Source organism: Macrobrachium nipponense, chromosome 10 (genome assembly GCF_015104395.2).
Source record: "Macrobrachium nipponense isolate FS-2020 chromosome 10, ASM1510439v2, whole genome shotgun sequence".
NCBI classification, from domain to species: Eukaryota; Metazoa; Arthropoda; class Malacostraca; order Decapoda; family Palaemonidae; genus Macrobrachium; species Macrobrachium nipponense.
In genome coordinates, this window is record NC_087204.1 from 72567798 (window position 1) to 72587350 (window position 19553).

General features: G+C 45.2%; 1 protein-coding gene and 1 pseudogene across 1 annotated transcript in view; one reads left to right on the forward strand and one right to left on the reverse strand.

Annotated features, from left to right (window-relative positions):
* The window catches only part of LOC135224001 (histone deacetylase complex subunit SAP18-like), a 35276-nt gene extending 15837 nt beyond the window's left edge, over window positions 1–19439 (reverse strand). The window contains exons 1-2 of the mRNA XM_064262926.1: window positions 19424–19439; window positions 19105–19216 (exon numbers count right to left, since the gene is read on the reverse strand). Coding sequence (XP_064118996.1) covers window positions 19105–19216; window positions 19424–19439 — 128 coding nt within the window. The remainder of the gene's footprint in view (window positions 1–19104; window positions 19217–19423) is intronic.
* LOC135224002 (uncharacterized) overlaps window positions 19438–19553 on the forward strand; it is a 35528-nt pseudogene continuing 35412 nt past the window's right edge.

Here is a 19553-nt window from a genome sequence, read left to right on the forward strand (position 1 = left end):
TCCCGTCTTCCAACTCCACACCCTTTCAGGAAAAACTGAAGATGGCGAAGGTGAAGCCTCCCAGAGAGAAGAACTTTTCTAGTGAGGACAGGGTCCCTAAGAGGCTCAGATAATCCCACGCTGAACTGTTCTTTTTCTCTAAGAAGCTCGAGATTTTCGACAAACCTCGAGTGATTCTTTCTCGCGAAGGAAATACTCGAAAACCCCGAGAATCCATCTGAATCCCAGATAGACCAAGCTCTGGCTGGGGATCAGCTGCGACTTCTCGAGGTTCACGAGTAATCCCAGCGATTCTATCATGTTCCTTGTTACTGATCAAGTCTCCAAGCACTGAATCTCCGACTTGGCCCTGATCAGCCAGTCGTCCAAGTAGAGGGAGATGTATTCCCTCTAGGTGAAGCCATCTTGCCACATTCGCCATCAGGTTGGTGAATACTTGCGGAGCTGTAGACAGACCGAAGCACAGAGCCCTGAATTGAAAGATCTTCTCCCCTATTACAAAACGAAGATATTTCTTTGACAAATGGTGAATGGGAACGTGGATGATATGCGTGTTGCAAGTCCAGAGAGACCATCCAATCTCCTGGACGAGAGCCGACATTACTGAGGCGGACGTTTCCATGCGAAACTTCTTTTTCTGAACAAAGCGATTCAGAGCGCTTACGTCCAGAACTGGTCTCCACCCCCCTGATGCCCTTTGGTACTAGAAAAAGGCGATTGTAAAATCCCGGGGAGTGTGGATCCTGCACCAGTTCGATGGCCTCTTTTTTCCCACATTTGTTCCACCATTTGAAGGAGAGTCTTTCTCATTACCGGGTCTCTGTACCTCGCTGACAGTTCCCGAGGCGTAGATGTTAGGGGAGGGCTGTCTCGAAGGGGATTACATATCCCTTCTTTAGGACCGACACTGACCAAGGGTCGGCGGTCCCTTTTTGCCCATACTCCTGCAAAGTTCAGGAGTCTGGCGCCCACTGGTGCTTGAAGGAGCAACAAGTCATTTGGATTTCTTGAAGGGCCTAAAGGAAGACCTTCCTCTCTTATCAGAGCTCTTCTTTTCTGGCAGGGGGGACGAGCCGCTGTACCTCCACGAAAGGGCTGCTGAGGAGGACGAGAGTCCTTCTTAATCGCCGACACTACAGGGCGTCCTTTCTTGGACGTTTGTGTTAGTAGGTCTTGTGTCGCCTTCTCAGTTAGCGAGCGAGATATATCCTTCACTAACTGAGAAGGAAAACAGATGGATCCGATAGAGGGGCGGAACATAAAAAGCAGTCCCTCTGGCTCCGGAGAAACCCCTCCCCTTCGAAGAATAGGGATCCACTATACTGATCTCTTTTTCAGGAGACCAGCACCAAAAAGGGAAGCCACTTCACCCGAAAACCGTCCTGTACTGCCTTGTCCATGCAAGACAGGACGCTATGGAGTAATCTTCTGGGTTTTTTAAGAAGAAACTCCGGATCTTTAGATTTGTTGGCCAGAACTCCGAGTGACCAATCCAGAAAGTTGAACACCTCTAAAGTGACAAAAAGTCCCTTTAGAAAGTGGTTCAACTCTGAAGTGCTCCACGTCGCTCTGACCGATCCTAAGGAGTACGTCTAGAGGCCTCCACTAATTGGAAAGTCCGCATCTGCAGAGGCAGGTAGAGAAAGACCCATAGTCTCTCCTGTCCCATACCAAATACCTCTCTTTCCATGTAGTTTGGAAGGAGGCATGCAGAATACCGTCTTTCCTAACTCCTTCTTCTTGTCCATCCAAGAATCTAAAGAATGGAGTGCCTTCTTCATCGATATAGCAGGCTTCATTTTCAAAAAGGCCGAAGATTTTGCCGTAGCCGAGCTCGAAAAGAGAGAACGAGGAGAAGGAGGAGCCGCCGGACTAAGAGAATCTCCAAATTCTTGAAGCAATAATGAGGCTAAGACTTTATAACTCGAGAGTCCCTCATTAGCAGGAGGTTCGTCATCAGACAACTCGTCTAACCCTCGATCAGACGAAGGAGAATGTTCAGTTTGGAGTGGAGAGTCCTTCAAGACTCGCACCTCGCTCTGAAGGAGAGGAGCTCTATTTGGAGAAGAGTCATAAATTCCAGGGAACGAGTCTCCGACTCTTGCCTCCTGGCCTCCTGGCTCCTGACTCCTGCCTCGGCCTCCGGCCTCCGGACTCCGGCCTCCGGCCTCCGGCCTCCGGCCTCCGGCCTCCGGCCTCCGGCCTCCGGCCTCCGGACTCCGGACTCCGGACTCCGGACTCCGGACTCCGGACTCCGGACTCCGGACTCCGGACTCCGGACTCCGGACTCCGGACTCCTGGACTCCTGACTCCTGACTGACCTCCTGACTACCTGACTCCTGACTCCTGACTCCTGACTCCTGACTCCTGACTCCTGGCTCCTGCCTCCTGCCTGGATGCCTCCACACTCCTGGCTCTTGGCTCCTGCCTCCTGGTTGACTCCTCACTCCTGGCTCTGGCTCCTGCCTCCTGGGTGACTCCTCACTCCTGGCCGGTGCCAGACGTCTGATAGGTTCATCCAGGTTCGTACCGGAAACCTCACCTCGAGTAAGAGTATCGATCCTGGCGGCAGATACCTCCATACGTCTGGAGGATCTTTTGATCGAAGGGAAGAGTCTTTCCTTCTAGGAGGCTCCTTTGACAGAAACTCCTACAAAAGACGAAAACTGCTCTTGCATCGCCATCATGAATCTCTTCGTAACCTCCTCTTTATCCTCTTCGGGAGGAGGGGAAGAGGAGGGAGGAGTCCATAGCCTCCACCTCCTGCCTCCTTCTCACTCTGGTTGAAAGAATGGCTCTTCTTGCCTTCTTTCACTCCCGAGGGAGACTCCTCAGGAAGTTTTCTGGGCTCGAATCAATAGTCGGAGCCTTCCAACTCCTCTTGAGTGGCCGAGATCGATCTGAATCTCTCCAATCACGTCTCGAAGATGAAGATCCGACGACGAAAAACACTCACGCAGGACGCTTTTACAATAGCGATCCTTGGCAGTCTGGGGTGTCACAGAAACCGCCGAAGGGACACCTGATCGGTGGGGATTCTCCACAACCTCCTTTCGGTTTTCGACATTCCTTCTCCTCTGGGCATGTGAGCTTGGAAGAGGTCTAGACCTAGGAGCGTTGCTGAGCCGACCAGATGCCCCCTCCACTACACTGGGGACACTCATATCACTGTCCACTGAATAATCACTAGCCTTACCTTGTATGGCAGCCATTTTGTTTTCCATCAACTTGAAGGCTGCTTTTAGATCCGCAAGTTCTTTTGCTGAATCTACAGGTTCTGCAATAGGAGAAGGGGCTGCAATGGAAGGAGAAGTAGCAATACTTACCCTTGGGGAAGATCCCAAGCTAGGAATTAGTTCAGATCTAGAATACTTAAACTTCTATAAGAAGCCTTCCTCACTCTTTCTCTCTCTAACTTTTTTAAATAATTAGTTAGATTCTTCCATTCGTTCTCACTCAAGTTCTCACATTCCTTACAAGTATTAGTAAAAGAACATTCATACTCCCTGCAACCCTTGCATACCGTGTGAGGGTCTACCGAAGCTTTCGGCAACCTCACCTTACAGCCTACTTCACACAACGTCTCACAACCATTCCAGAGTCAGACATTATTAAAGAAAATTCCAAAATCAAGTCCACAAAACAGTCCACAAAAAGCGTATGCCAATCCAACAATCCCAGATTACGTCACCAAAAGTCGGTCAAGAAGATCAATTGCCGGTGAAAAAAGAAAAACCAATCGAGAAGAACCAACAACAATGTTGATGGCCCGGGCGACAGAAGAATTCTGATTAGAAAACGGGAATGGTTCCTAGTCCTGCCACCCAGGGCAGGGCGGTAGATCACCTGACCTACCGGTAGCGTGTGCCGCGAAATTTGAAATTCTGTCGGAGACGACGGAGTCTATAGCTAAGTATATATCTGGCAGGGAAGTTGAATGTATAAAAATATCATTTTTATACATTCAACTTACCTGTCAGATATATACATAGCTGATTCACACCATTGGTGGAGGGTAAAAGACAGCTATTACTGAATAGACAGGTAAACAACATACGTTGTAGGTAATAAATAAATAAAACCTTGGTTCCTATGTGTTTAGACGAAGGGTCGACTTCCTAGCTATTGCTAGTAGTCTGCTTCGTCTCAAGAGCCTCAGCGAGGATGTGACCTATGGCTAAGAGTTCTTGTAGATCTGTCAATGGGGTCTTATCCACTTACTTGACAGAATCTAGTGGTCATTTGTCAATGGGGTCTTATCCACTTACATGACAATACACCAATGCCTATTGGCATAATTTAAGGAGCACAACACCGATCCCGATCACCTGATCCTAACACGAGGGTTTGTGCTTAATTTGAAAAGAGCTATCCCCAAACTCATTTCAAATAACCCCAGAAAATATAATACTTATGTTAAAAATAAAAATAAAAAATAAAAAATTTTAATTCACTAGTTAAGGATCAGTGTCGGCTCCCTATCCCAGCAACGCATCCGTGGGACACGTATAACAAAGAGAGAAGGATCTCTCATAGGCCCACTTGATCTCCTTCGTGCAAAGAGAAGTCAACACAGAGTTGCATCTCCCGTTATACAGCTAATATGACTCTCACGACATATTGTTATGGAAAGAACAAGAATTATTAAAAGCTCGCACTTCAAGCGCTTTTAATCCTTAGCTGTTTGAAGGAAACGTCAAGTTATTCAAGAAGTGCTTTAGAGATTCCACTCTTCCAAAGACGACCAGGGCTTTCTTTGCCAACAGATCTCTTCTAGATGAAGCCCAGAGCCTGGCTTGCGCCTGGTGGCGCCTCGCCCTGCCTGGCGCCTCGCCAACTGCCTGGCCGCCTCGCGCCTGGCTGGAGCCCTCGCGCCTGGTGGCGCCTCGCGCCTGGATGGGCCTCGCGCCTGGCTGGCGCCTCGCGCCTGGCTGGCGAATCGCGCCTGGCTGGAGCCTCGCGCCTGCCTCGGCGCTCGCCCCTGACTGGTGCCTGCCCTGACTGGCGCCTCGCGCCTGGCTGGAGCCTCGCGCCTGCCTGGCGTCTCGCGCTGCCTTCCGGGCGTCTCGCTCTGCCTGGCGCCTCGCGTCTGGCTGGTGCTTCGCTTGCCTGGCGCCTCGCGCCTGGCTGGCTCCATCGCGCTGGCTGACTTCTCCCCACTTGCTGGAGATTCGAGGCTTGTTAAGAGTCTCGATGAAAACCTGGCGATGTCCACCTCGGACACTTTATTTGCCTGATTTATTCGCCTCTAGCGCATCTGCGCCAGATTGGAGGCCTACTCCTTCTCCTCATCAGACAATGACAGTGTTTAATTGGACTGTCTGCTCTGGCGTCTTTACACCTGTTCGGCATTTGGCGCCTGATTTGGCGCTATATTGTCCGAAAGTCTGAACATCCACAATCGTTATCAGGAGAAAGGAAAAGGGTGGAAGAAATTCTTTCACTTTGAGCTTATGGCCTCTGCAACAAGGGGAGGTAATTTTAGTCGGCTACATCCAGTAGACGATAGGAAATCTAATAGTCCGAGAGACCAGTCTTCCTCCGAGGAGGATCATACTTGATACTTCAGTTGCTAACGAGCACTCTTCCTACATGTTGACGAGTTCTCTCGTTGCAAAATCTTCCCTATCCTTGCACGAAGGCAGGGAGAGCCTGGAAGTTTAAGGAGACTCTGAGCTGAAATTGGGAGGATTCCCGATTTCTAGCTCTTTAAATATATCTCTTCGAACCTTCTGGGAAGTAGTTTTGAGCCCTCATCGTATTCCAAAGACTCTGTCAGCAAACGTTTAAATCTTATCTTCTTTTGTAGATAACAACGTAAATACATTGCCTGACAAACGAATCCTTTATCTGAAAGCGTTGATCCAGGAATAAAAGGTTATAGTCTTTTGCCAAACATACCATGCTGGCAGGAACCCATTGCCGAGTCTTTCTAGAATTTGATTCCAGATTCCAAGCCCAAAATCTCACTCGTCCTTTTGGTCGATTAGTACCAGAGAAACATTGATGAGGAGCAGTTCCATCTTGTCAGAACACGGAATCTGAGGCCCAAATAGGATCCCATTGTAACTATAAGATCTCCAAGTCTTGTCGTATAGAGGTATTGTGTAAGATCCCGAAGATCTTAATGCTCTGCTATCTCCAATTCCCTTTATAGAGACCAGAGTATAGCCTTTTACTGCGTTCTTTGATAGCAGATATATACAAAGGTAATTCTTCCCTCTGAAAGGGAAGAAAAAAACCGCTATGTGGTTCACAGAGGTATCGGAAGAGGACAGTTTCCTCATTCCCTCAAGCACGATCTGCAGTAATTATATATCTTATCCATGACTACTGTCATTTACCTTGAAACATCCTCTCATTCATGTCCACTTCTGGTCAGTCTGCACGCAGACAGACTCAGAGTGAGAGGTTGTTAAGGTCCATTTAAAATAGATGTTGAAAGAATATTCAGACTGTCTTGGAAAAGACTTCCAAAACCTGCTGTGAGAAGAACACGACCTCTGAGAATCCAACCTCACTAAGTCTAAAATGAGGCATAACATATATCCTCTCTTTCTTTGACGCCCTTTGTCCTTACAAATTCTGTAAAGAGTATCTTTAGGGGAAAAAGACTAAATTTTATTCCCCTTTCTATAACATAAAGATGGCGTATATTGCTACCTCTCTCTTATATTCTTTCTTCCTGTCCTCGTGCCTGGGCAACGAGAGAATGGAAAAATTCTATCATCGTTATTCTGCAAAACAAATTATTATTATCCTATTCTCCTACTAACTGATCCAGGATCGAGGAGAATCATTCAAGATTCCTATCCTAGGACATCAGGCCGTAATGTACGGTTCAGATACTTGAAAGAGCCTCTCACCCAATATGAGAGCTCCTACGAGTCTTTTCCAGTACCAAAACATTACAAGGTCTCCCTTGTTATATGTTTACATGGAGTAGGATAATATACCATCCTGTTAATAACAATGAAAGAGGAGAAAGAGGAGCTGCATGTTCAAGGGACTAGCCGAAACCGTGCAAAAAAAAAGGGGTTGCCAAGGTCTTTCTAAAACCTGCACCCAGATTAACTTATGAGTCCGATATATTTTCTATCACTTGTCTCATAAGGTTGAGGAAAGGAAACAAGAGACCTCTAAAGATATCAGTTCTCTTTACCATGTAAAGGTCTATAAAGCAGAAGAACCCACTTATCCTGACACGTACTACGTTCGCCTGTGCGATATCTAGAATAATTGTCAGTAGAGGGTTCATCTGGCAAAAAGAGTTTCACCCAAAACAACTCCTCTTGCCAGGAAAGAAGTCGCTCACCGCGACCACTATGTTACCTACAATGAGAAGTCTGTTCTTGTTAGAGACTTCCGCAATTTCAGTTAATCCTGAAAACAAGGGCCACGGCCAGCCTGTGCGACAATTGTGTCACTGTCAGGAAAAAACTGATCTTGTGTCAGTTCTCAATGAGGAAACTCTTGGAAAGTCTATCTCCAAATACTGAGAAATTGGAGATCCTGATCGTCTTGTCTTTCGCCTGGCTGGCGCTCGCGCCTGGCTGACGCCTCGCACCTAACTGACGGCGCTCAGCGACCTGGTGGCGCCTATCGCCTACGGTTTAAAGCCAAGTGGCTGGAGCCTTTGGATAGCCTCCATTACTTGCAACCTTGGTCAGGAAAGAAAATGATATTGTCAGTTTACAATAAAGTTTTATACATACTTACCTGACAGATATATACTTAGCTATAGACTCCGTCGTCTCCGACAGAATTTCAAATTTCGCGGCACACGCTACCGGTAGGTCAGGTGATCTACCGCCCTGCCCTGGGTGGCAGGGACTAGGAACCATTCCCATTTTCTAATCAGAATTCTTCTCTTCCACCTGTCTCCTGCGGGGAGGCTCGGTGGGCCATTAATCGTATATATCTGTCAGGTAAGTATGTATAAAACTTTATTGTAACATGACCAATATCATTTTTTATACATTTCAATTCCCTGCCAGATATATACTTAGCTGATTAGCACCCATTGGTGGTGGGTAAGAGACAGCTAACTACTGAAATAGACAGGTAAACAACATATGTTGTAGGTAGTAATAAACCTGTTCCTACCTTATTAGGCTGAAGACTTCGCGGCTACTGCCTTGGAGTCTGCTTAGCCTCAAGAGCCTCAGCGAGATATTGATCTATGGCTAAGAGTTCTTGTGGGTCTGCCAATGGGTCTTATCCACTTACTCGGCAGAGCCTAAAGGCCTTTGTCATTGGGTGCTATTCCACTAACATGACAATACACCTTGTTCAAGGAGCACAAAACCGATCCCGATCACCTGATCCTAACATCCATGTTAGTTCTAAGATTGTAAGGAGTTATCCCCGAACTCCTTACAAACAACCAAAAAAAACTCGAAACATAATTACACTTTCATTACAAAATATAACAAAAAAAAAATTTGTACTCCCCTACTAGCCATACATACCCTTGATCCCTACCAGCAATGAACACTATGCTCCCGTGCGACATCAGTGGCTTGCTAATAGAAAACCAAGCACATATCTGACAACAAGAGGGTTTATGTACGATAAAAACACAATATTAAGGATCAGTCTTTGCTCCAAGACCCAGCACTGTATCTGCTGATACAAAAGGACTAGCGAGAAGCACTTCTCATAGGTCACTCTCACATCCTTCAGATAATGAGATGCAAACACTGAATTGCACCTCCAATATGTAGTCTTCAATGATATTTTTTAGAGACATATTCTTTTGGAACGCCAAATACGTTGCTACTGCCCTCACCTCATGGGTCTTGACCTTTAGAAGACCGAAGGATTCCTCCGAGCAGTTCTTGTGAGCGTCCGTAATAACGCTTCTCACAAAGAAAGCCAAGGCGTTCTTGGACATGAGTCTTTTGGGGGTCTTTCACCGCACACCAAAGACCTTGTTGACAAGCTCCCATCTGTCTCTTACTCTCTAAATAATATTTAAGAGCTCTCACTGGACAGAGACCTCTCTATCTCTCTGCCTACGAGGTTAGATAGGCCTTTTACCTCAAAACTTCTGGGCCACGGTTTTGACGGGTTTTCGTTCTTTGCCAGAAACATTGTCTGGAAAGAACAGATGGCAGCATCTCCTTTGAACCCCAACCGTGGAATCCAGAGCGTGCAATTCGCTCGTCCTCTGGCTGTAGCGAGAGCCACCAGGAACAAGCATTTCCTAGTGACGTCGCGGAAGGAAGCCAGATGTAAAGGCTCGAATTTATCCGATGAAAGGAATTTCAGGACCACGTCTAGATTCCAACTAGGTGTTCTAGGAGTAGCTGCCTTTGAAGTCTCAAAAGATCTAATTAGATCGTGTAGATCTTTGTTGCTTGCAATGTCTAGGCCTCGATTCCTAAATACTGAAGACAGCATGCTTCTGTATCCCTTTATTGTGAGATAGATAGGTGTGATTCCTCTCTCAGAAAGAGAGGAAATCGGCAATATTCACTATAGAGGTACTGGAGGAGGACAGCTTCTGACCCTTACCACCTCCTAAAGACTTCCCCCACTTTGATTGGTATAACTCTTCTCGTCGAAGCTGCGGGGCTTCTATCGTAGAGCCGCAGCCTTGCGAGAAAAGCCTCTCGCTCTGACAAGTCTTTCGATAGTCGAAAGGCAGTCAGAGCGAGACCTGGAGGTTGTGATGAAACCTCTCGAAGTGGGGTTGTCTGAGTAGATCTGGTCTGTTTGGAAGCGATCTGGGGAAGTCACTATCCACTCCAGTACTACCGTGAACCATCCTGGGCTGGCCAAAAATGGGGCTATTAGCGTCAACTTCGTGCTCTTCGAAGAAGCTACGAACTTCCTGAGCACTTCCCCCAGGATCTTGAACGGGGGAAAGGCGTATGCGTCCACCCCGACCAATCCAGGAGAAACGGCGTCTATTGCGAAGGCTCTCGGATCTTCACTAGAGCAAAAGATCTCTATTCTTTTGGAGAGGAAACGTCGCAAACAGGTCTATGTGAGGTCTCCCCCACAGGGACCAAAGACTTCGACACACTTCTTCGTGTAGAGTCCATTCTGTGGGAAGGACCTGATTCCTCCTGCACAGTCTGTCCGCTCTCACATTCTTGATCCCTTGAACGAACCTTGTGAGGAGAGTTATGCCTCTTTCTTCCGTCCAGGTTAACAGGTGTCTTGTTAACTGATAGAGGGAGAAAGAGTGCGTGCCTCCTTGCTTGCGTATGTAAGCCAGAGCCGTGGTGTTGTCCGAGTTTATCTGTATCACCCCGCCTCTGACTATCTCTTCGAAGAACTTTAAGGCTAGGTGTATGGCCACTAGTTCCTTGCAATTGATGTGCCAGGACACCTGTTCCTTTGTCCAGGTGCCTGGACACCTCCCTTGCTCCTAGCGTCGCTCCCCATCCCGACTCCGAAGCGTCGGTATATAACACTTGGTCTGGGTTCTGCAGGGCAAGCGATACGCCCTCGTTCTTTTGAAGAGGAGGGATCCACCACTTCAAATGATCTCTTACCTCTTGTGGAAGTTGGAAGATGTCCGAGAGTTGTCCCGTCTTCCAACTCCACACCTCTTTCAGGAAAAACTGAAGAGGGCGAAGGTGAAGCCTCCCCAGAGAGAAGAACTTTTCTAGTGAGGACAGGGTCCCTAAAAGGGCTCAGATAATCCCTCGCTGAACTGTTCTTTCTCTCTAAGAAGCTCGAGATTCTCGACAAACCTCGAGTGATTCTTTCTCGCGAAGGATATACTCGAAAACCCCGAGAATCCATCTGAATCCCCAGATAGACCAAGTTCTGGCTGGGGATCAGCTGTGACTTCTCGAGGTTGACGAGCAATCCCAGCAAATCTATCATGTTCCTTGTTACTGATAAAGTCCTCCAAGCACTGAATCTCCGACTTGGCCCTGATCAGCCAGTCGTCCAAGTAGAGGGAGATGTTATTCCCTCTAGGTGAAGCCATCTTGCCACATTCGCCATCAGGTTGGTGAATACTTGCGGAGCTGTAGACAGACCGAAGCACAGAGCCCTGAATTGAAAAAATCTTGTCTCCTATTACAAAACGAAGATATTTCTTTTGACAAATGGTGAATTGGAACGTGGAAATATGCGTCTTGAAAGTCCAGAGAGACCATCCAATCTCCTGGACGAAGAGCCGACATTACTGAAGCGGACGTTTCCATGCGAAACTCTTTTTCTGAACAAAGCGATTCAGAGCGCTTACGTCCAGAACTGGTCTCCACCCCCCCCCGATGCCTTTGGTACTAGAAAAAGGCGATTGTAAAATCCTGGGGGAGTGTGGATCCTGCACAAGTTCGATGGCCTCCTTTTCCCACATTTGATTCCACCATTGAAGGAGAGTTTTTCTCATTACAAGGGTCTCTGTACCTCGCTGATAGTTCCGAGGCGTAGATGTTAGGGGTTAGGGCTGTTCTCGAAGGGGATTACATATCCCTTCTTTAGGACAGACACTGACCAAGGGTCGGCTCCCCTTTTTGCCCCAATACTCCTGCAAAGTTCAGGAGTCTGGCTCCCCCACTGGTGCTTGAAGGAGTAACAAGTCATTTGGATCTTTTGAAAGGCCTAAAGGAAGACCTTCCTCTCTTGTCAGAGCTCTTCTTTCTGGCAGGGGGACGAGCCGCTGTACCTCCACGAAAGGGCTGCTGAGGAGGACGAGAGTCCTTCTTAATCGCCGATACTACAGGGCGTCCTTTCTTGGACGTTCGTGTTAGTAGGTCTTGTGTCGCCTTCTCAGTTAGCGAGCGAGGATATATCCTTCACTAACTGAGAAGGAAACAGATGATCCGATAGAGGGGGCGGAACAATAAAGCAGTCCTCTGGCTCGGAGAAACCCCTTTGATAAAAGGGATCCATAAACTGATCTCTTTTTCAGGAGACCAGCACCAAAAAGGGACGCCACTTCTCCCGAACGTCCTGTACTGCCTTGTCCATGCAAGACAGGACGCTATGGAGAATCTCTGGGTTCTTAAGAAACTCCGGATCTTTAGACTGTTGGCCAGAACTCCGAGTGACCAATCCAGAAAGTTGAACACCTCTAAAGTGACAAAAAGTCCCTTTAGAAAGTGGTTCAACTCCGAAGTGTTCCACGTCGCTCTGACCGATCCTAAGGAGTGACGTCTAGAGGCTCCACTAAATTGGAAAAGTCCGCATCTGCAGAGCAGGCGGGCAGAGAAAGACCCATAGTCTCTCCTGTTCCATACCAAATACCTCTCTTTCCATGTAGTTTGGAAGGAGGCATGCAGAATACCATCTTTCCTAACTACTCCTTCTTGTCCATCCAAGAATCTAAAGAATGGAGTGCCTTCTTCATTGAAATTGCCGGCTTCATTTTCAGAAAGGCCGAAGATTTTGCCGTAGCGAGCTCGAAAGAGAGAACGAGGAGAAGGAGAAGCCGCCGGACTAAGAGAGTCTCCAAACTCTTGCAGCAATAATGAGGCTAAGACCTTATAAGTCGAGAAGTCCTCATTGCAGGCGGTTCGTCATCAGACAAATCTTCTAAACCTCGGTCAGAAGAAGGAGAAAGTTCACGTTTGGAGGGAGAGTCCTTCCAAGACCTCCTACGATCTGAAGGAGAGGAAATCCTATTTGGAGAAGAGTCATAAATTCCAGGACGAGTCTCCGACTCCTGCCTCCTGGCTCCTGACTCTTGCCTCCTGATCTTCCTCCTGACTCTTGCCTCCTGACTCTTGCCTCCTGTTACTCTTGCCTCCTGACTCTTGCCTCCTGCCTCTGACTGCCTCCTGCCTCCTGCCTCCTGCCTCCTGCCATCCTGACTCCTGCCTCCTGCCTCCTGACTCTGACCTCCTTCCTCCTGTCCTACTCCTGACTCCTGACACCTGACTACCTGACTCCTGACTCCTACTCCTGACTCCAATCCCGACTCCTGACTCCTGACTCCTGACTCCTGACCGTCCTGCCTGGATGCCTCCACACTCCTGGCTCTTGGCTCCTGCCTCCTGGTTGTTACTCCTCACTCCTGGCTCTTGGCTCCTGCCTCCTGGTGACTCCTCACTCCTGGCCGTGCCAGACGTCTGAAAGGTTCATCCAGGTTCGTAACAGGACACCTCACCTCGAGTAGGAGTATCGATCCTGGCGGCAGATACCTCCATACGCCTGGAGGATTCTTTTGATCGGAAGGGAAGAGGTCTTTCCTTCTAGGAGGTTCCTTGACAGAAACTCCTACAAAAGACGAGATCTGCTCTTGCATCGCCATCATGAATCTCTTCGTAACCTCCTCTTTATCCTCTTCAGGAGGAGGGGAAGGAGGAGGGTAGGAGTCCATAGCCTCCACCTCCTGCCTCCTTCTCACTCTGGTTGAAAGAATGGCTCTTCTTGCCTTCTTCACTCCCGAAGGAGACTCCTCAGGGAAGTTTTCTGGGCTCGAATCAATATCCGGAGCCTTCCAACTCCTCTTGAGTGGCCGAGATCGATCAGAATCCCTCCAATCACGTCTCGGAGATGAAGATCCCAGACGACCAAAAAACACTCACGCAGGACGCTTTTACAATAGCGATCCTTGGCAGCTGGGGTCTGTCACAGAAACCGCGAAGGGACACCTGATCGGTGGGGATTCTCCACAACCTCCTTTCAGTTTTCGACATTCCTTCTCCTCTGGGCATGCGAGCTTGGAAGAGGTCTAGACCTAGGAGCGTTGCTGAGCCGACCAGATGCCCCCTCCACTACACTGGGGACACTCATATCACTGTCCACTGAATAATCACTAGCCTTACCTTGTATGGCAGCCATTTTGTTTTCCATCAACTTGAAGGCTGCTTTCAGATCCGCCAGTTCTTTCGCTGAATCTACAGGTTCTGCAATAGGTGAAGGGCTGCAATGGAAGGAGAAGTAGCAATACTTACCCTTGGGGAAGATCCCAAGCTAGGAATTAGTTCAGATCTAGAACTACTCAAACTTCTATAAGAAGCCTTCCTCACTCTTTCTCTCTCTAACTTTTTTAAAATAATTAGTTAGATTCTTCATTCGTTCTCACTCAAATTCTCACATTCCTTGCAAGTATTAGTAAAAGAACATTCATACTCCCTGCAAAACCCTTGCATACCGTGTGAGGGTCTACCGAAGCTTCGGCAACCTCACCTTACAGCCTACATTCACACAACGTTCTCACAACCATTCCAGAGTCAGACATTTTAAAAGAAACCAAAAATCCAAAAATCAACGTCCACAAAACAGTCCACAAAAAAGCGGTATGCCAATCCAACAATCCAGATACGTCCACCAAAAGTCGTCAAGAAGAAAAATCAATTGCCGGGTGAAAAAAAGAAAAAACCAATCGAGAGGAACCCAACAACAATTGTTTGATGGCCCGGGCGACAGAAGAATTCTGATTAGGAAAAGAAAACGGGAATGGTTCCTAGTCCTGCCACCCAGGGCAGGGCGGTAGATCACCTGACCTACCGGTAGCGCTGTTGCCGCGAAATTTGAAATTCTGTCGGAGACGACGGAGTCTATAGCTAAGTATATATCTGGCAGGGAAGTTGAATGTATAAAATCTCTATATCAAAATAAGAAGAGGTGCTGTAAGAATCCTATAATTCTACAGTACTTCCATAGTTGGATGTTTCTTCTCAATTTTCCTCTAATACGAGTATATCGGAAGGGGAATTATTCTTTCTTCCTCGGTTAATTCTTCCGTACCCCCCCCCCCACCCCCCCCCCCCTTTTTTCCTGAACGAGAAGGACCACTCCAGTGTGAGGGACTGAGTAACTTCCCAGCTCTATGTAGGAAAGCATAAATTTGCTCTAAGGTATATCTATTAACTAATTATTTTCTAGTTAGAGCCAGGCGTCTGGCTGGCGCTTATGATTCCTTATGGCATGGTTTGAGGAAAAGGAAGCAGTCTACAGGAAGACTGTTCGTCTTCTTCTTGCTAAGAGATCTATGAAGAAGACTTCTCGCAGGTTCTCACAACTCTTTGCAATAAATGTTAGACATACTTTAACAGTTATTATCGTCGATCGAGGTTCTCACGGACTCGCAAATTCTTGCATTGCTTTGTTTAATAACTCGCTCAAAAACAAACGAGAAATATTTTGGATGGTGCTCTAGGCTTATTGCACCAAGCTGGCGCAATTTGCAAGCCTGGCGCAACTTGCGCCAGGGTGGCGCATCTGCGCCAGGCTGGCGCCTCCTACTAATTATCTTTATGTTATGTGCCAGAACATCTGTGTCTTTATGGTACCCGACATCCTTTCATAGGTTAATTCCGTTCTTATTATGAAAAACTTTTATATACGTAGTATAATCCATTCAGGGAAACCATTTCCCACTAAAAGAATGTTTCCCATCCGACTCATAAAACTTCTGCGCAATATCCGATTCTAAATACGGTTTGTGTCCTTTCTCGAAAGACTTAACCATACGTAGTCTTGAAGTGAATCTCTATTACATCTCTCTTCTCACTAAGTATGTATTCTAATAAGTCATGCTTTCGTAAGTATGAGTGCATTAAATAACATCATGTTCTGCTGCATTAGAATCCTTTAATCATGTTACCTACGGTAAACAGCATTGAAAGGTTGTAATATCCTTCTTATTGAAAGATTCCTAACAAAAGGCAGAAAATATTTTATTTATGATAGCTACAGTATTCCCTCAATCCGAGGCTAAGACCACGATTATAGGGAAGAGATACGGTTAGTTATCCCATTCCGCAGGAGAGAGAGCTGTAAACGACCTCTCACGACTGAGAACAAGAAGGTACTGCGACTGCGTTGGTCTTCATTCAAAGCGAAAGCAGTCTGGCCTTCCCTTTCCAGAGTTGCCAGTTACTCCATTAAATAAAGGAATCTTATTAATTATTATCGAACTTCAGGAAGTTTTTATATAAGCATAATTAAGCTAACGAGACTTCGACAAGTCTAGAAACTAAATAGGTGTCGTCTAAACAATTCTTTTAAACCTATTCCTTCCTAGGAAAGTCCTAGAAGGGTACTGGTAATTCATGGAAACCTCTTCTAACACGAAGAAAAATGTTCTATCCTACTCTCAATCCACCAATAAAGATATGCTTCTCCGATCACTTCTCGAAGACACGATAGCATCATATAACTCATACTCTAGCGTAATAGAATCCTCTATAATACTGTTACATTAAGGTAAACCGTATTAATTTAGGAAATTTAGGAAATTCCACTTGACCATTATAGCATAAATTTCGGTATGTGTCTATGCCTTGCCATACCGTAGTCCTAAGGCGATTTGTCCTAAGCGTGGTAGGAGCTAGAAGCTTAAAAGTCATACTATATGCTTTATCACTCAACGAGATCCATATAATTCATTCGATTGACAAACAATCTAAATCGTTCTCATCATAATAGATTTATATCTAAAAATGCACCGATGGGGAATCTTATGTTGAAATAACAATTTCATACCCCCACCCCCATGGGATAGCGCTCTCGTCTAGTTGCGAAAAAAAATGTTCGAACAATGACTTTATCACAAAAGTTATCGAAATGATCTCTAATATAGAAGGCGCTAAATCGTCGCCTGATTCCGAAAGGTGGATCGATTAATGTCATTCTCATTTTGAATAATTCTACCAGAAGGCATTATACAAGGATCTTCGCCAATTTCATTCAATTGAAGTTCTTCTATCCATCGAGGAACCGTAGGCATAAAAAGGGAGAAACACTGTTTTAGGATGCCTTTCCAATGGCTATCCCTGGCAGTCTGGGACGCTCTACAGAACCTGCCGAGGGGACGCCTGACCGGTGGGGATTCTCTGAAACCTCCTTACGGTTTTCGACATTCCTTCTCCTCTGGGCTTGTGAGCTTGGAAGAGGTCTAGACCTGAGAGCGAGACAGAGCCGATCAGACGCACCCTCCATTGTAATGGGGTGGGGGAAAACACTATATTCACTTCTTACATTCTAAGAGTTCGCATTTGAAATATATCCAAAGTCTACAATTTACAAATATGATATTGTAGATTCTGCGGAGTAAGAAGGTGATGAGGATGCAACAACTACTAGTACTGTTACTACTATAATTGCTCGTTAACACAAGAGCTAATAAAGCTTCTAAAGGATAGTTACTTTCTGACTTCCCCAACTAGGAAGAAAGATATACATTTCCTCAATCAAACACTAACACTTATTTGTATTAATGAATAAATATAAGTAATTCCCTTTCATGAAAGAATAAGTAATTCACTTTTGTGAAAGTGGATGAGTGTCTACCGAAAACTTCGGTAGTTACACGTCACTAATCTTCTAAATTTTCGAAGTTAATTTTATCAAAAAATTCTAAAAGTTAACAAAAGCGTATGCCGAACCAAAGATCCATTACTTCCCTGTAAAAGTTAGCCCAGACGATCGATGGCGATGAAACACGAAAATCCATCAGGAGGAACTGCAAACGTTGTTTACATTCCAAGCGACAGAAAAAATATGAATTAGAAAACGGGTAGGGTTCCTATTCCCGCCACCCAGCGGCGGGGTGGTAGATCACCTGACCTACCTGCCGCGTGTGCCGCGAAATTCGAATTTCTGTCGGACGACGGAGTAATAGCTATGTATATATCTGACAGGTAAGTTGAATGTATAAAACTCATGAGATTACTAGTGAAAGAGGAGCACTGAGGATTTCCAGGATAAACAGCTAATTTTCAGCCGTCAAGACATATGAAAATCTGCCGAGATTACTTCATTAGGGGTGAGTGTTGGTGTAATTTGTGATAATGGTGAACAATAATTCACAAAGTAATTCATTAACAGCCTCGTGTTCGCTGTCAAATGGTAGATGATTTTGGGCCGATATGAAGTTATTTTAGTCAACTCTTTAAATCCTGAAGTAGCAAATAGCGAATTGCCCACAGACATCAAAGGTTGTTAAGAGTTGTTGAACAGAATGCATACCACCATACTTGGTTTCTCAACAAAATTCTGAAATATCACACTCGGGAAGAATATTTCAGGACGACACAAAAAATTCAAATAACAACTCCTATAATCCGATTTTAAGTTAAAATAGCAGTTATGTATTATTATTTGTAAGGAATCCTTTCTGTGTCAATATGTCATACTGTCAACATATTGTGGCACTCAAGGGCAATGGCGACTTCAGTTTTGAAATTGCATCTTCATTCTTTTTTATATATGCTACATCATTTAAAATAATAATGAGCTTGTCCATTATTGAAAAGACTTAATTGTAAGTAGATGTGTAGTTTACTGGTTTTGTCCACAAATCTCAACTTATAAATTTGTAACTTTGAGTACCTTAGAATGAATTGACCAAATCCCTGAAAAGAACCTCTGTTACTCTAATCGAAGTAAAAAATATTTGTATTTTTTATGTGTAACAAAACTTGGCTTAATGTATGTTTTCATCAAACCAAATGGCTCTATCTGGCATGGTGATTATCCACAGCTGTAGTGAGGGTGCAGACAACCTCAGTGAATGTAGAGCCAGAGTAATGACAATACAAAATCCATTTTCAACACTATTTAAAACCCTTCACCCAGCCAGATACAAAACAGTTTTAAGCCTCCAGAGACTTGTAGGGCTTGAGCTGGTACAATGTGTAGTGGCTTACATCATTAACCAAATAGTTCACGATATCTGGATAAGTAACTGCAGGCAGCAAATCCACATCAGGACTCCACTGTTTAGGTGTCTACTTTGTTATTTACAAGTTTCAGGTTACTATTTGTATATCTCCCATGCACTGCAGGCTCCAGACTCAATCTAATAAATCTTGTGTTAGCAAATTGTCCTTGCTTGCCATTTTTTGTGATATGGTTCATAATTCTTTAGAAACAACTAAATTTGATATTTTCTTTGTTTATAATGCTTGGCCTAAACCTTAGTGGCGGTTTATCAGGTGACCATATGCTGGGATGTCATAGGAAAACTACCTATTTAACAATGTTCACAAAATTAGCAATAGCCAACAATTGGGGAAAGAATGCTACTTTATATTAAACCTACTGTTTGCAGACATGCGTTGGCATATATGATGAAAATTTTATGAAACATTCTACCTTCATGACAATCTAATTTAGGCAGCTTGGATTTAGCTATAGCAAACTATTTCAGTCAAACATTAAAAATTAAAAAATAAATCTTACCAAGTATATATCTGTAGTTCATTAGCTGGAACATTACCTCTACGATATTCATTAATATTACTATGACGTCCAGATGACAGAAAGACCCTTAACAAACAGTAAAGGGCATTGTCTGAAAATAACAAAATAACGGTTTTAACATAATTGAATTGACAAAATCCAATGAATGTTTTCCATTGCCAAACCTTTGCCAAATAGCTACATATTAGCTAGGATAAAAACCACCATGTGCAACCACAGATCCGAAAAAATTTACCCACTTTTTTACTTGATATTTAATTGGAATGAAACAATAATACAATTCAATATTTAAGCATACCATTCAAAAGCGTCATGGAGGTAAGTTAGCACTGCGCATGGCTAGTTTTTCATTAAATTCTGTCTAATCGGGAATTATGGCCTCAATTTATAATTTGGGAAAAAACACTTACTTCGAGAATAAAGTAGAG